We start from the raw sequence: 18,099 nt of genomic DNA on the forward strand, positions 1-18,099 counted from the left end.
GAACACCAGATGTAGGTAGCCTCCAAACGATATTTCCCATTATCTATTAAAAGGATTAAGATTCTTTAGAAAAATGGCTGATATGTTAACAGGCAGAAAATATCCATGAACATGGGTCATCTTACTGTGCCAGAAAACAAGAAACTATCAAAGACAAAGGGAGTCGATAAAAGGATATAGGAACCAACTCAGTAATTCCTAATGGCTAAAGGTGGCACAATTTGAACTTGAAAAAAGAATGATTGAAAATGATCATAAATCAAATATATAAAAACCATACTAGTAAAAAATTTCACTGATCACCTTCCAAAGGTGGTAAGAATGACTAAGGTGACTAAGGCACCTTAATTTAAAAAGTGGCAAATAAAAGGCAAGAATTAAGCATTTATCCTGGCTCTCCTGTATGAATTTTATTTCAATGTAACTAAGCAGTTCACGAGGAAAAGTTCTTCATAAAAGAATTCCAGTTACAGATGTAAGGAGAATGAGAAAAATCACCATCTTACAACCTCAAATGAAATAAAAGACCTTGGCAATAATCATACATGACTGTCAAAATCATTAAATGAAAGGGCAATGTGAAAGTTTATAATAGATGGATTAAGCTTTCAACATTTGAACTTATTACTATATAATTTCAGCATCACCGAAAGGATATCAAGTGCCAAAATCAAGCAATAGGAAGGCCATGACACCATTTATGAAACATTCCTGTCAAAGAAACTGAACCTGAATCTACCCATCCCTCTAATCTGTGCTGTCCAAAATGGTAGTTGCTAGCCACATGTGTCAACTTAAATTTGAGTTAAATAAAATTAAAACTTTAGTTTCTCAGCCACATTAGCCACATTCCAAGAATTTGATGCCCACATGTGGCTACTGGCTATCATAATGGAACGCAGATACATAACATTTCCATCATTACAGAAAGGTCTAATACATAACCTTACTTATATAAATCTAACTCCCAGGCTACAGAACAGCAAATTAAATGACATTTGAAGGAAAATCTACCAAATTCAGAATGTGGGACAATCAATAGAAAACTGACTCAGTTTCTTCACCAAATAAATGGCATTATAGTAGAAAGAGCTACAAAATTAAGGTAAAAAGGAAACAATACAAAACAAATAATATGTAGAATTTCTTTGGATCCTTATTTGAATAATTTAATCATAAAAGACATTTCTGAAATTGGAGGAACTTGAACAGATTAGATATGAAAAATTATTAATTTTATTAGGCATGATAGTGGCATTGTGTGTGTGTGTGTGTGTGTATACAAACAGCTCCCATCTTTGTTAGAGATGTATACTGAAATACTGATACTTTAATGTGTGGAATATATCAGAGATTTGCTTCAATGTACTCTGGCAAAAAGCAAAATAAAACCAAAGGAGTTTAAAAAACTGGAGGGTATGGATGAAGATGAAATAAAACTGGTAAAATGCTCACAACTCTTCAGGCTCTATGACTAGAGGGTCATGAAACTTCTCTCCATTTGTCTACATTTTAAATTTTGTGTAAGGCCATTGTCTCCTAAATCTATTCTCTCTTTTGATTATCCTGTCCCTCAGTTTAGATTCCCCAACACAACTATCTCTTAAATCACCTTTAATACCATTTTTCCTCCCTTGTTTTAACCTATTATCTGACCAGTCAGCACCTTGTCTTCATACTCTAGGCCAAATTCTCCATGCTTGTCTATTTCAGGGTCCTTCACCAGATTTTCCTAGATTCTGCATTAACTGCATCTTGCCTACACCACAATAAAAAAGGTAAATTTTCATCTAGAATAAGGAAAAAAAAAAAAACAGACTAGCTTAGGACCAGACTAGCTTCAGAGTGCAGGGAAAAGTCACAGAAGACAAGAAGGGCACAAGTAAAAGCAAAGTCAGAAACCGAGAGACAAAGACACAAATACAACACCCTTCCTCTTCCTCTTAAAGAAATTATGTCAGAACTGCTTAGGCATTTCTACCTTTTAAAAAATATATTTTTTTAGAAAGACAAATTCCATATGATTTCACTTACATGTGGACCCCAAACAAAATAAATGAACAAATATAACAGAAACAGACTCACAGATACAAAGAACAAAACTGGTGGTTGCTAGAAGGCAAGGAGGGGTGGGGGGCTGGATGAAAAAGGTGAAATAATTAAGTAGTACAAATTGGTAGTTACAAAACAATCACTGGGATATGAAGTACAGCACAGGGAATATAGTCAATAATATTGTAATAACTATGTATGGTGCCAGGTGGTGCTAGACTTATATCAGGAGATCGCTTCATAAATTATATAAATATCTAACCACTAGGCTGTACACCTGAAACTAATATTGAATGTCAACTCTAATTGAAAAATAAAAATTAAAAAAAAAGATATGATCAAAATTAAAAATTAAAAACACTCTTAAAAAGCTGTATGACTGGCTCTGAACCATGCTTAGCACAGAATCAAAACACAATGAGACATTTATTAAACACTTTTGCAGTAGGTGCAAACTAGACTATTAACAAAAAACATAAAGTTTACATGTCTGTTCCCATTTAATGAACAATGGAATAAACACTATTGAGTGTGCTGGAATATGCATGTCAACCATTAACCAAAGTGTAGGACACAGGCAAATCTGTGTTGTCTGCAGACTGCTTGTACCTGAATACAGTGATCATAAAACTGAAGATACCTGATTGTGCTCAACTCTTCTTTGCTTCAGTGTTACTGGAGTCTTTGCTCTGCCCTTTAGTGGTTCTCTCTTCTCAAGCTTGAGCTCTATTTTAGAGTCTGGAAATAATATCGGAAAAACTATTACTCTTTGAAAGACACAATGAATTACAATTATCTTAAGATTAGTTGGGATTGCTGGTTTTAGGCACATTAACATGTAAAACAAGTTTGTCTATTGCTATTACCTCTACCTCAACAGACCAAAACTATTTAATTTCAATGTCTAAAAATTTTTCTTTCCCACTTTTATTTCATTCCATTTCTGTTTCTCTCTCCTACTCTTTAATCTGATTGCTACTTCTTCCTATTTCTCCTCCTTGCCTTTTTCTGGGACTAATAGCCTGAAATGAAAGTGCTCCCATGGAGGCCTTTCACTAAAAACAATATAGATGTGAGAAAAGAACATTAAAAAACAAAGTTACCATTCTTTTGTCCATACAGTACAAAGATTAGTTATTAAATTAAAATCTGTAATGTGGAAAGCAAAAAAGCTATAAGGAATTTTATGGGAAAAAAAAACCAAACAAACCCTAAGATACCAAGCCTCTAACAAGTGCAATGATGTTATTATGTAAGTGCAGTTTAAGTCTCTTCCCATTTTTTGATGTAATTATAAAATACCTGGGTACAGTTGACATAAGTAGGAATCTTGTTGGTAGAAAAGTACAACCAATCACAAGCCACTTCTCCTGGTCCCCATAATACAAATAACATTTCTTTGAAGACAAGCTAGTGCATCTATATTACTTAGCATATCACCATGATGGTTATTAACCTAACAACTCAAATATATGTATATATCTTTTTAAAGGCTTCAATATTCCATTCCCCTAGTCTTGATTTCATCACCATTAGAAGAGCTGGATTTATTAAAAGACTGATATAAATTTTAGTTAACTTCCCCATTTCTGTGGCCATTTATTATCACATAGCAAAATTAATGTCAGTTACTTCTGAAACTTGTTACCAAAAACTTCATATTACCTTCTTAACAGAGACAGAAATAGTCAGTTCTTAAACCAAAGCTTAGTTTTGTATGAACTCAATGTAGTTCTATTAAGTAGTAGTCCAAATAGTCAAGTGTTTTTTGCTAACTACCTACTCTAGTACCGGTCAGTCCAGAGTCTACTTGCAAATATCCAAAAACTGAATAGTGATTTTTGCCATGATAGTTCAAAAGGTTCAATCTTTATTTAAGATTAAGGTATCAAATCCACCCCCACTCTCCAATGCTCCCATTAATAGATCTATCAATAAGTCTATGTTTGGGACAATTCTTAGCATTACGTAATTTTAAGCTTTTTCACCTCAAATTCTAAGAATTAGAAAGTGTCCAAAGTAAAGAACCCAATGGTAGTTGAGCAGAAATGTATTCAAACAAAGTATCTGGTTACAGATTAATTCCTCTTACAAATTTTAAAATTCTAACAGCCAATGAAAACATGGTCTTCAAACAGAATAAACCAATAATATTTACAGTATTTTCAACTATACCACTGGAATGTCAAGTGAGTTTCAATGATGAAATGATAAAGAAATGTTCATAAATATCTAACTCGTTGCAACTCCTAAGAATAAAACACACATACAACATGTTTCTGGAGACCACACAGAACTTAGAATTTAACAACTTTATTGAATTTGCAGAAGCATTCTACAGTAATACATTTGAAAATCACATAGCACTTAGTAGGTACATGTATACATGTACATTTCACAAGACAAATAACAAATAAATTTACTCCCAGAAAGCTGCAAAGATGGACATGTATAGTCTAAGGATATGGCTAGAAGTACTCAAAGGACCATATTTTGCTTATACTTAATACTACTTCCATAAATATACAAAGAAATTCAATTATAAAATGCCTCTACAGTTAGACTCTCATCTTACAATCATAGAAATGAAAACTGTTTTATATAGACACACAGACACTGCGATATAGTATGATTTATGACTTTTTAAAAAAAAACTAACTTAAATTTGCTTTTAGAATTTAGATTAAGCCTATGAACTACAACATACCTTGAAAGTGTTACTTAAAAAAAAAATAACCCATCCTTCTAGTGTCTAGGTCATCTGGCAACCTAGTTAGTGATGGTGAGAATGCACTATCCTCGATTATGGTCTAGAGTAGTTTTTCCCAAAGTGTGGTCCACAAACTGTTTCTACCAGTTCATGAAGAAATGAGGCACTTTTTTTCTCTATCAAAATTTTACCGTAAAAATAAACCATCATTGATCTAAAAAGTATCTCTAGATTCAAGTTCTGGTACATGCTTATCTGTGGATCAGTAACAGTTTATAGAGTGGCACTTTGAATGCAATGATCTGGAATATTATGAATGATACTGTACACTTAAGTAAAAAAACAAACAAAAGTGAGAAAATAAAAGAGTAGACAAGTTCTAGAGAGTATAAAGATATGTAGACCAGTGAAGACCCTACTTATATTCTAGTTAATGGGATTTTCTTAGTTTTGAAGAGTTGTAAAATCTTATGTAAAAAAAAAATAAAAATGGGATCTAGAAGCTTTAAATTGTTTGTTTCAGGCTTTCTATCCGTGCAACTTCAAAAAAAAGGGTAGTGCTATATAGGTAATTATTTTAAAATTGTAATTTGATAGGTAGAAGCCCCATCTAGAGACTAAGACAACCTTAAAAGAAAATTCTGGGGAAAAAGTACTTGAAATTCCTAGAAAATCTGCTAAGTTCCCCATATCAGAGTTAAGATAGATGTCCCTCTTTCTAACTTCATTAGTGTTTATTTCCACGCTTTTTAACTACATTGCCTACTTCTCCTCCAAATAATGTTCCACCTTTAAAGGGAATAACAGCCAGCTTATTCTTAGAAGCTGGATTAATTTTGCAATCCTTCAGCCAGAGATAACGACGACCTAAAGTGGAAGATCCCATGATACGGGCAGCCATCTTTACTTCATCAAATGCAGCTTCACAGAGAAATGAGGCTGCATCATATGTTTTGCTCAGAATCCCAAGTGCCTGTTGCATATGACTAGGATCTGAGCTAAGAATTTGTGCAGCCTGACTAATTTCTGCCTGCATAGCCCGAACTACAAAGGCAGTATGGGTTGCAATTTGCAAAGTTGATGCTGCAGCTTCGTATGCTCTACAAAGCGCTAAGTCCAACTGTTTACTGGTGGAAGCTGCCTGAATACCTGATGGGGTAGTGGCTTCAGAAATAAATCCCAGAATTTCATCATCTACTTTTGGAACCGATAATATCTGTGTTGCCTCTTCGGAAGAAACTGGATACTTGCATGCCAATGAAGGCAGTTGCCTGTCAATTTGCTGCCACTCCTCTTCAATTACTTTTGACATAGATTCATGGAAAGGAAAAGATAGTTCTGGGGCATCTATTTTATCATGCTGTGACTGCTTAGACATTTCTATGCCTAAAGTAGCAAGTGAGTGAGAGATAACAGTTTTGGCAAAAGAAGACATCAGGTCAGATCCATGTATATTTTGAAATGCCACTGAGGAACCTGAATCCTTTTCCTCCACTGACTTTTTACTGAGTCTAGGGACTTTTCGTGGAGGAGACAGGGTTTCAGCTTCTTGAAAATGAGATCGATCAATTCTCTTCCATATATTTTCTACATCCAGTGGGGGTGTGGAGTTAGAAGTCCCAGGCAAACTACCTACCCCACCCTGGACCAGCAGAGAATTGACATAATCTCTGATTGCCTGAGCAAGTGGTGGAGAAATTACTTGTGATCTCTCGGACTCTTCTAGTGTTTTCGTTTCACTAAAGAGAACTGACTGATCTGAACCATGGGACCTCTGAGTACGTAATGGTTGAATTCCACTTTTCTCTCCATGGTAAATATTTTCTACTATGTCTTTATAACAAGTAGTGGTGGTTTCTTTTATCAGTGAAGGAGAAGCTGCAGCAGAGACCAACATGGCAGCGAGTTCATGCTGAGAAGATGTCGAAGAACTTTTCTCTAAACATCTATCATGGCTAGACTTGGAGGAAATAAACAAATTCCCTCCAGAGGCTAACTTCTGCATCTGCTGCCCGCTAGGCAAGGTTGTGGCAATAAGAGGTTCCCTAGGTGGGTCTCCCTTAGAAGCATGTACTTTTTTAGCTGCCTGTAGTTCAGTCCTGCCCAAAGGAGGACGGGGGGAGATTTCAGGAAAAGAAATACCCTGAAAAAATCCACCAGAGGGAGTAGTTGGAAGTTCAGAAAAAGGAACAAAATCCCTAGTGGACTTCGCTTTCTTGTGTTCTTTCTTCTTTCCTGTAGAGGCAAAAGAGGCAGGAAGTTTAAGCATTACCTGTGTTTAAGCTAATTTTATTCTTTGCCTCCTTGCTAACATAGTGCTGTTGAAAGAAAAGACTCTATATTTCATATTCTGAACATCCAATATGACAGACTATGCCCTGGCAGGCAATGCTTATGGAAATATAAGCAATTTGGGTCAAATTAAATAATCACGAAATTAATAAACACTTCATATGAATTAAATATTTATAAATATCAACCTTTTTCTTAAAATAAATTTTAAAAGGTCATTTATTCCTGTACAATTTTAAAAAATATTTAAATATCATGGTCTAATTTCTTAAAACAGTCAACTAAAAATGTCAAAATATTTGCTATAAAGATGCCTTGAAATAAGATCATCTAGCAAAACTTGTAAATTTTAATGCCTAACAGAGAAAACATGCCATATGTAAATACGACTGAAATATGTCAACTGTAAAGAATAAAACATACATATAATAAACCAATGAGATTTCAATATAAGAGTAAAGAGAAGTGACAAGGTTTAGCCTGATATCATTTATATAGATCTTTTAAAGTGCAAAATAATACCATGTATTAGATAGATGCATATGAAAAAGTATTAAAAAAATGGATTGGAAAGATAAGCATCAAATTAATAATAGTGGTTGCTTCTATAGAGATGATACTTGGAAAGGCCAAGTGGGGGAACGTGTCTTTATTTGTAACACTTTATTCTCTTTGAAAAAATATAAAGGTACCTGGTAATTTTAGGTGACAGAAAATTAGACATTTGTATTTTTCTTGTTAGAATTCTTAACAAAAGGTATTTAAATCAAATTACTTAGAGGATTACTCTAACAATATGAACAGAAACTACCTATATCTTGGTAATGTAATTTAAATTTTTTTCTTCGTGGTTACTGTATCTCATGAGTCTGAAAAAAAATCACATATATTTAATTAACATCATTTAAAATTTTACCTTCCTCGTTGTCACTATATCTGTCAGAGTCATTACTTCCATTCTGTCTTGTATTTTCTGCTGAAGAAGAAATGGTTGGCAAAGGAGTAGAAGATCTTGATTCTGTTCCTTGTTCTCTCAGTTTCAACAGCTTCTTCTCATATAACTTCCTGGTTGTTCCTATATTAAGGTAGAAATGGTTAATGCATTAGTACTTATATCCTCTTATTTAAAATGCAGCTCAGACATTATCTTTTTTAGCAACATTAAAATGTTACTTTCACCTTTCCTTTCTAAATTTAAGTGTTTAAAATAATATATAACAAATTATTTTATAAAAAGGTGTTTTTCTGGTATTTTAATACATAATTATAACAATGTTTCCTTTATAGCATGGAATACATAGTATATTGATACAGGTCTTAATTAGACCATCTACTGAAGAATTATGTATGACTGAGTATTTCTGAAAAGTTCTAGACTTTGTATATGTTCTCCAGTACTATATAATGGTACTTGCCTTTGTAAAATTGTTTTTATTAACAGATTGATTAGGGTGATCATTTTGCAATGTATGTATATCGAAACATCAAGCTGTACATCATATATACACCTTTTATTTGTCAATTATACCTGAATATAGTTGGGGGAAAAAAATGAATAGCTGGTATACCAACATGTAATTTAATGTATATTGATAATAATTTTCAAAGGGTATCAAATGTCTGCTGGCAATTATATTAATAGGCTTATTATCATCCATTTAGAAGCAGTGTGTTAAATAAAACAAAAGACAACATTCTAAATCCTTTACGACAATACCTATAGGCAAAAACCTTTAATTCTCCAATGTTCGAACTTTTACATAACTTAGAAAATCAATATATATAGACCTTCCTCATCTTGAGGTTATTTATTGCCAAGACCCTCCAAACTTAATTAAGGCGCAATCGGCCTTGCGAAATCACCAAAAGTAACCAAATTGTGCAAATCGAGTGTATTTAAGTTCCAAGTTTCTCTTTTTAGTTTGTTCTTCATGGTATCATTCTTGAATTACAATCAAGACTTTTAAAAAGGTACTTAAAAATTTTATTTATTTAAATTGGTTTCAAGTATACAGTACACTGGTTAGACATCTATATAGCTCATAAAATGATCCCCCCCAATTGCTCCCTCCCTCCCCAGCCCTCCACCTAGCCATCATATTAATGCTAACCGCTTTCCCTCTGCCGTGCTGCCCGTGACCAACTATCAACTAATTTGTACTTTAACCCTTCACCTCATTCTCCCAGCCCCGCAACACTCCTCCCCTCTGTCCGTCACTAAACTGTCCACTATATTTGTGAGTCTGTTTTTGACACATTTGTTCTTGTTACTTAGATTCCATTTATAAGTGAAATCACATGGTATTTATCTTTTTCTTTGACTTATTCCACTCAGCGTAATAACCTCTAGGTCCATCCATGTTGTTACAAATGGTAGGATTTCATTTTAAAAAAAGTACTTTTAATAACGGAAAATGGGTACTATGCTGAAAACTGAGTAACTTGAGTTACAGAAACAAGTCTGTCACTAATTTACTGATTTAAATGAATTCGGCCAGCCATGTTACTTCAGATTTTCCTCAACTGACATATAAGACCCATGAGTGTCTCACCAAGTAGTGTGATATGCACACCATATGAAAACAATCTCGACAACAGGTAATCTAGGAAATTATCTAGTTCAATTCCTTTATTTTAGTTCCCTCATTTATAGTTAAGGAAACAAATATCATTGTCATATAAATGATTAATGAGACTGGCCCTTAGAACCCAAACATAGCTGCTAGACGAGAGGGTACTGCTTCATAGGAAAGACATTTGAGATGTATCAACATACCCACAATCGGACCAGGATTCACTCCATATTTCACAAGCTGATCCAGAAGATCTTCATTAGTGAGCTCTGTTACATCTAGATCATCTTTATCTTCTAGTCTGGGTTTATCAGTTTTCTTTGTGGCTTTCTGTAAACAAAGGCCAGTTATCATTTCCACATGAATAAAAAAAGTTCATTTTACTATATGTTAAACATGGAAATTAACCTTTAAGTTAATTTACAGCTATATCGAGCCTCAGTAATTTGATTAAATTAAAACTCATTGTTTGAAGATATTTTCTAAGTTTGGTTATTATACAAACCCAATAACCAAGCAAGTGACTGAAATTGTAAAGACATTACTGTTAAAATAGTTTTGGTTAACCTAAAGAGGCAATGATGGCATAAAAAATTCAAATGAGCAAAAAGACTGGATTTAACTATTTTCATCCAGATAACTGTAAATACATTTTACTACTGGCCTCTTCTGATGATATTTAAAAGTTTAAATAAATCTAGGAGTTTAAGTTAAGAGTTTATCATAAAGGCTTATACTTAGTTATGTATAAAAATGATTTCCTTTAAACAAGCTCATTGGAATTTAAGCCCAAATGAATATTCTTCTTGTAATACAGTGACTTTAACAGCCAGTTTCTGACCCATGTAGGAAGTCAGGCATGTCACCTCTGATACAGCTTTGTTGCCACACTTAGTTCTCTATGACCACTGCATTAAGAATACAGTGTTCCCCCCTATCTGAGGGGGATATATTCCAAAACCCTCAGTGGATGCCTGAAACTGGGGACAGTACTGAACCCTATACCTACATACCTATGATGAAGTTAAATTTATAAATTAGGCACCACAAGATATTACAATTTTAACAATAGGCTGTAATAAAAGCAATGTCTCCTGGGAAAACTACATAAACTTCCAAAATTAAACAGGAGAAGAGAGCAAATGTATGGGTAACTTTTAAGAGTTGTGGCAAATAGCCCTACAAATGCCTCCATAATCCCAGAAAGTATCAGAGCGCCAAACATAAATGGTTGCTTAAATAATAGCCACAAATATCAAAGTCAATTTAGGTCCAAATTACTGTTTAAGTCAGAAGAGTCAATACTAAAAATTTTATGCACAAATGGCAAAAATAAAAGTATATGGGCTGCTTACTTTCTAATGATGCTGAGGGGGAAAATCAGGCATTATTTGGCCATGGATTAGAATTGTTCTTTAATAATATTTCTTCAAAATAAACATTTGCAATACTTCATAAGACAAGATTATGAGAAATTATTTTTTAAGGATAGCTGCTAATAAGAACAATGTTAATTTAAGAGACATCTTTAATAAAAAACACGGCTGTGAAAAGTTAGGGTACTTTCAGAAGGCTTTAACATAAATATTGCAGTATCCTAGGATCATCAGGCTCAAATACTGAAGGAACCCACACGGCGATATCAAAATAGTTGCCTAGAGTCTAAGGGTTCGATATACCAAAGACTTGAATTCTTTAGAGAAAAGACATTTTTTAATCAAACAGACTTAATCTCATGTTAGTGACCGACTTGAATTTTCCAAAGCTTAGGAACAGGTTGAAAAGAAAAACTCCACTGCATAACAAATACTTTAAATAAAAGAAAATCAATCAGATACAGATTACTTGTAGACTATCCCTCCCACCATAAGAATGTTCAAATTCTACTATCAACAAACATCCAGGAATTTCAACTTCTTGCAACAGCCTGAGGTTTTCAAGAAATCTTTCTTTGGCACTCACCACATTCAACCTACTTTTTATTAGTTACGTGTATAAATGCTTCTTTATCCTCTCTAGATGGTGAACTCCTTGAGCAATAGTCCCTAAGTCTGATGTTATCAAAACCTCAAAACTTTTGGAAAAGTTACCTCTATTTTACAACATCTTATCCCGTTCTGAGTCCCAATCTTAGGCCTGAGAATCTGTATTTTAATGTGTAAAGTTTAATTTTGGATGTAGTGTTAAAGGAGGTAGCAGAAAGCAAGAGCCTTTGTCATACTCATTATTTGCATCTCAAGCATCTAAAATAAAAGTGCATGACACAGGAACAGGCACCTGATGTTTTGTTGAATGAATGAATGAATGAAAGCAACATCTCAAGAGGAAAAAGTCATTTATTTTTTAAAATCCATTTCTTATTAAGAAATAAGGCTTATCAAATTGAAGCAGAAAACCAACTTCCTTATATTTTCCTAAAACATAATGAAAAACTACAGCTGTACAAAGAAATTTTATGAGGTCAATAAATTGTAACAAGCTAAGTCAAATACAGCAGGAGTTTATAACAAGCTACTTGATTTTTATTATTAATTTATAGGGAGAAAAGTTCCAGAAAAGTAATGCCATTTTATGAAATACCAAATTCAATAAGAATAAAAATTGGGAGACAGTGTGGTATAAATAATTATCAAGCCAGCAATTTCAGTAAGGAGGGAACCATTAGTTGTACAGATTTCTGCCTCTAGAAAGCTTTGTTCCTTTAAGTAAATCATGTGACCTCTAAGTTTCATTCAGTCAAAAATGCTCAGTACCTACTATGTGCCAGGTACTGTTCTCCAGTTTATTCCCAACTACGAGATGATCTAATATCTTTTTCGACTTTAAAATCCAACAGTTGTATATCACCTATGTGCTACTCTTATTTTTGAATCTCCACCATTAGCATCAAAGATGTTGAAGTATAACAATAATTATTGTTATAAAATAGATTCCGGCGAGTACTTACTATGTACCAAGTAGTATTCTAAGTCTCTTATGTGTCTTAATGAATTCTAAAAATGCTGTGAGATACTAATAGCTCCATTTTACAAGAGAGGTAACTGAAGTCAAAAATTGCACAGCTAACTCAGGCAATCTGTATACTATGCTATATAATAACATTTGAACAGACTTTATGTACACATCACTTTCACAAACTTACCTCAATTCTGAAGAATGTATCACAGTTAACACTGTACTGTTTTGGCACTGAATAAAAACAAAAAACTAGACACAAATGCAACCTATTGTCACCCTCAATCTAATTAAGTAGGTATTAGATTATTCCTATTTCAGATGAAAACTGAGCATCTGATAGACACTTCATTTTTCAAGGTCAATAAGTGGCAGACCTGGAATTTGAATCTACGATCCCAATTCAGCCTGCACACTTAACACCTTACTGTGGAGTACGATGGCCAATTTATGATTTAATTAACATTTACCATTTTTAATATACTTTTTCTGTTTTGTTCCATGTCTTTAAATATTTCCTGTTAAGAATTCATAATCCACCAGATCAGACCATTCAAGAATGTTATGCTCCACTGGATTCCAAATAGCTACGCTGCTTGGCACCTTAGAAGGAAAAGGCAGGTTGCCAACTCTGTAAATGTTTATTTTTGTGTCAACAATCTAGATAATCTCAACACCTAAAAATATTGGTATCACAAAGATGCATAAAACAAAAAGCTTAGAAATAAGAAAACTAAAAACCAAAACCAAATTTTGGATATGCAAAACATCTGTCATATTACACCAGATAAATCTAAGAGACCATGACGATGACTGAAATGGAACAATTTCACCTTTAATTAAAAATATCGTCTACAGCCTTGCCATCCTGAACAAGCCCAATCTTGTCTGATCTTGGAAGCTAAGCACGGTCGGGCCTGGATAGTACTTGGATGGGAGACCACCTAGGAAGACCAAGTGCTATAGGCGTAAAAAAAAGAATAATAATAAATAAGTAAGAGATTGTAAGCTGATAAGGTCAACCAAGGGTTGCCTTGCCTAAAAAAAAAAAAAAAATAGTGTCGAAAAAAAAAATCCTCATAAAACCCATGTCTAAATAGAAGGTAAATACTATGCCTTTGGCCAAAGCCACATTAATGCTTGATTTATTTTAAAATGTCAAAAATTCACCACCTAAGAAAATCTGCCTTATCTTCAAATTTAAAACAATTTGGCTTTCTCTTAGATTACAAATGTTCTTTAAGAAACGTGAGTCTATATTATTATTATATATGGGGCTAACAATGACAAGAACATAAAATATATACATAAAAGGAATGTTCCATAGAGAACCTTATTATTATAAACAACCTAAGGTTCTTTTCCTGTAAATTTCAAGATATTTTCCTATGCCTGATAAAAGACCTATCAGACTGTTAGTTTACAACTTTTACATAATGTATTTTAAACAGAAAATGATGCTACTGACCAACTTACCATTATTAACTTTTTCAAGTTGTTGACACCACCGAGTCTACCCAAGGGTATATATTTTTGAGTTTTAAATACTGAAAGTTGAAAGACATCTACGGCAATGAAATAGTTTTTCTCTACATGTATCAAAATGTTAAATGAGCTATTAAGGGCTTAACATGCCACTGGACATAGTAGGTTCTCTTAAAATGTTAATTCCTTTCACCCAGAGCTTATTTGCATAGCGCTGACCAACCTGGACAACATGAGAGATTAGTTGATATGATGAATAAATAACAAATGTGATCAATTATCATACAAAAAATCCATTATATTATTATTGTGCTGGGTGGGGTCTGCAGAAATCCATCTCCAATAGTTAAGAGCACAATGGTAGATGTGAAAAAACGCCGGATAACTGAACTGAAATTAAAAATGTTTACACTCAGGCCTTCTTGCAATCCAAAGAACAAAGGGTAGGCTGGGACATACTCTCTCTTAAAAAGTTGCTGCCACAAAACATCAAAACCAAGATAATTGTTTCTATGGAAAACTAATCAACATGTAAGAATTAATAATCCTATTATATAAATACAACCAAATACTTTCATGGCTCAAGAATAATACATTTGCGCAGAAGGCAAATATAGGGATCTAGGGAAGACCTGTTTTTTTTTTTAAGTGTGTTAATTTAAATGAGATATATTTCATTTTTAACCGAATCTTTACTATAATAGTTTGAATATTACTTTCTTTTTCAGAGGGGTTGGGATAAAACAGATAAGGGATATGCTTTATTTCAAAAGTAAATTCAACATGCGAGTCAACTAGGTTTCTTCAAATCCACAAATACATGACATCAGAAACAATAACATGCGATAGCCTTTTATTTATTGAATAAATATTTATTTGGCACTACTATGTGCCAGGTACCTACTTAAGACCTAAGATTTTCAATTCTCTAAAGACCAGGGTAAGATTTAATTACACTTACATGTATGTACTATATTTTTGCTTTCAATTCCACGGGGTAGTCCAGAAAGCACATCAGATAGATTTGTAAAAACTAAAGTTAAACAACATAACTTTAAAATAAGCAGTACTTTTGTTTTTGAGTTATACTAGTAATCACTAGCAACAATTCCAAACTCCACATCCAATGTTTTACGAACCATTATACTATTACACCAATCACTACTTTGAACCACATTCTGTTAGGATTTGAAGTCTGGTAACTAGGCAGATTCATAACAAAATAGCATACAGAAACCCAAAGAACAAAAACCAAACTATTCTAAAAAAAAAAAAATATATATGCATTTGCTGAAGCCAATCTGAGATTTCCCCGAGATCAGATAGTCCAAATTGCGGTACTGACATATCAGAATGTCAGGAAATAAACACTTCTCTTAATTCGGAAGTCTCTTTTCCTCATGAAAAATTTACCCAACAGGAAAAAAAAAGTCCCAAAACCTAAGCTCTTAGTAACTAGAATTTTTCAAGTATTTGAGCGTCTATCACCGCTTAATGATGTATTTTTAAATGCTCATTTTAGAGTAAGGCTGCCCCGTCAAAAGATGGCCTGTTGCTGTAAGAGTAACACAAACAAGAAAAACGGTTCAAAAAGCCCTCTAGATGCAAAAACATAAAAAGGCGGGAATTGATTTCAAATTTTGGTTAGAAATTAATATGCACAAATTGCCCTCCAGAGAGCGCTCTGAGACTCGGTTGCTGCTAGTCATTTCAGTCAAGAAAGCGGGAAAACGCTCGAACGTAACCTATAGCAGTTTCGGGCTGACCCCCTCCTTAAGCGCTTTTGAAAAGGACACGGAAGTCCCAGGCTGAACACCCACTCTCGGCGGCCGGTGGTCAAGACCACAGAAGCACCCGCGCGCGCCCGCCACCCACGCGCGACCTCAGCGCCCACGCCAACTTCACACGTCCCAGACACGCGCGGCAGAAACGCCAGCCTCGCAGCCCCAACTTCGCGACTCTCTTCTCCAGCGCCCTCCCCTTCAACAGCCTGCGAGCCCGCGGCGAAGGGCCCAAATCCAGCGTCCGCACACCCAGAGGCCAGCCTCCTAGACAGGCGCGGGGACAGCCCGGCGGCCGAGGAGGCCCGAGGGGGCGCCAAGGAGGGAGGACGGCGAGCGCGCGGGGAGCGACAACCGCCAAGCGCCCGCCTTTGTGGTCCCGGCCGGGAGTCCTTACCCTGCCGACGGTGGCTCGGCTGCGGCCCGCGGCGGCGGCCCCAGAGCCGAGGACCGGGGTCGGCTCGCGCTCCTCGTCGCTGGAGAAGTCCGGGGGCCCCTTGCTGTTGGCGCCGGCGGCGAGCGGCGGCCGGTTGCGCGCCGTAAGGTGCTGCAGGTAGAGCTGCACGTACACGTCTTTTCGCTGCTCCCCGGCCGGGAGCGTCACATTGTTGGCCACCAACTCACTCTTCAACTTCTCTTTCGTCAGGACCGAGGGGTCCTCCAGGAACTCCGGCATCTCGGCGACGTCTCTTCCCCGCAGCCCTCGCACCCGGCGCGCTCACTCTTTGCCCGGTGGGGGCGCCGCGCTGCCGCCTCCGAGCCTCCCGACTCCCGCCCGGGAGCAACACCGCGGAGCAAAAAAAAAAAAAGAAGAAAAAACTCGCACACACAAAGCAAAGGCCGGACACAAAAGCCCCAGAGCAGAACTGTGGGCCAAGTGCAGCCAAGATAGGAGCTCACACCAACCCCAGCCCACACACTACAGCCGAGGAGGGCACCCTGCTTCGCCCACGCCCCAAGATCGCGCGCCGCCATTGGCGGGCGGCGGCAGGAAGCGCGCCGGCGATTGGCGGGACGCCTCGCGCGGGTTCCATTAGCCGCGGCGCCCTGCGAGAGGGTGTAGAAACGCAGTTTAAAAGGCGCTCGGGCGGGAGTCGGGGTGCCGGGCCCGTGTCTGTTTCCCTCTTCTCCACCCTTCCCCTTAGATACTGATAAGGGACAAGTCGTACTGCTTTTGTGCGCCGTTTCCTCTCCCTCCCCTACAAGAGATGAAGCCTTCCTCCCCGGGGTCGGTCGCCTACGGACCGGGCGTGTTGCAAGCCAGCTGCCAGGATCGGGGCTGGGCCTTTATCAATCTCGGGACACTGATCCACCGAAGAATAGCTGCAGCCTTTCCTTCCCTAATAACAGCCCTGAAAGGAAAGGAGAGAAGCGAGGCGTGTTTGTAGGCGCTTATTTTCCTAGATTTGATTTACTTACCGGGGAGGGAGGGGGACTGCTCGCAGTTAAATCCCCATCTCGCTTGCGAACGCTCCTTTTGTTTCCGAAATTCAGGAAAAGCCAGACCTCGACTACTGGGCGCTTTAAACTGCCGTTGAATTTGTGACAAAATTGTACTGTCAAATATTCCATTTACTTTTGACCTTAAAGGTTGGGGAATTTCTAAATTATTTTATTTGAACAGTTAGTTGGAGCTTAACTGCGTTTTTGTTCAGAGCTGTCTCTGGGTTAGATCCCTCCACCTGTAAGTATCTTACTATAACTTAACCAGACCTAATGTTTAATAATACAACAGAATGAAAGGAAACATTTAGGAATGCCAGATGGGCAACTTAAGATAACTGAGATAGGTACATACTAGATTTTAATAATACAGAAAGCCTAGTGACATAATTAGGCCAGGAACTCTCATCAAACCCATATTACTGATTCAAATTAAAAGCTGGTAGGGTTCCAGAAATTTGCTACGTAAACCGTCTTCCTGAAAACAAACACGACTGATGACAATACATTCGTATTTCTTACTAATTTATATATGTTTTCTTCCAAGAAAGGAAAGAAGCCGATCTTGGACTTAGGATGTCTTAATCATTTCTCCAGATTCTTACCTCCAAACTAAACTTTATAAGCTGCTTAAAATAATTTTTCAAATATTTATGTGATTTCTGCATGGTTAAGTTCAAGAAAATTTAAAACAAACGCCATTACTAATAACGTTTCCTATGAATTAAACTATTTTATTTTGTTCAGATTGAGGAAACATACTTCTTTTAACGATGCAATGTTTTCCTAGAGGCAATTTTGTATATTT

General features: G+C 36.2%; 1 protein-coding gene and 1 pseudogene across 5 annotated transcripts in view; one reads left to right on the top strand and one right to left on the bottom strand.

Annotated features, from left to right (window-relative positions):
- TMPO (thymopoietin) overlaps positions 1-17,995 on the bottom strand; it is a 28,153-nt gene extending 10,158 nt beyond the window's left edge. For 2 of the 5 annotated variants that reach the window (XM_006914585.3, XM_015591481.2), the window contains exons 1-4: positions 16,246-16,814; positions 9,831-9,957; positions 7,971-8,129; positions 2,693-2,790 (exon numbers count right to left, since the gene is read on the bottom strand). In XM_006914585.3, coding sequence (XP_006914647.1) covers positions 2,693-2,790; positions 7,971-8,129; positions 9,831-9,957; positions 16,246-16,524 — 663 coding nt within the window. In that variant the 5' untranslated portion in view covers positions 16,525-16,814. Of the gene's footprint in view, positions 1-2,692; positions 2,791-5,249; positions 6,998-7,970; positions 8,130-9,830; positions 9,958-16,245; positions 16,828-17,267 lie in introns of those variants that run through there. The other 3 variants (XM_006914584.3, XM_025048659.1, XM_006914583.3) reach the window with 3 other exon arrangements.
- LOC112481923 lies at positions 13,433-13,551 on the top strand (annotated as a pseudogene).
- Positions 17,996-18,099: the final 104 nt, after the last annotated feature.

The sequence above is a fragment of the Pteropus alecto genome, unplaced genomic scaffold (genome assembly GCF_000325575.1).
Source record: "Pteropus alecto unplaced genomic scaffold, ASM32557v1 scaffold94, whole genome shotgun sequence".
Classification (NCBI taxonomy): Eukaryota; Metazoa; Chordata; class Mammalia; order Chiroptera; family Pteropodidae; genus Pteropus; species Pteropus alecto.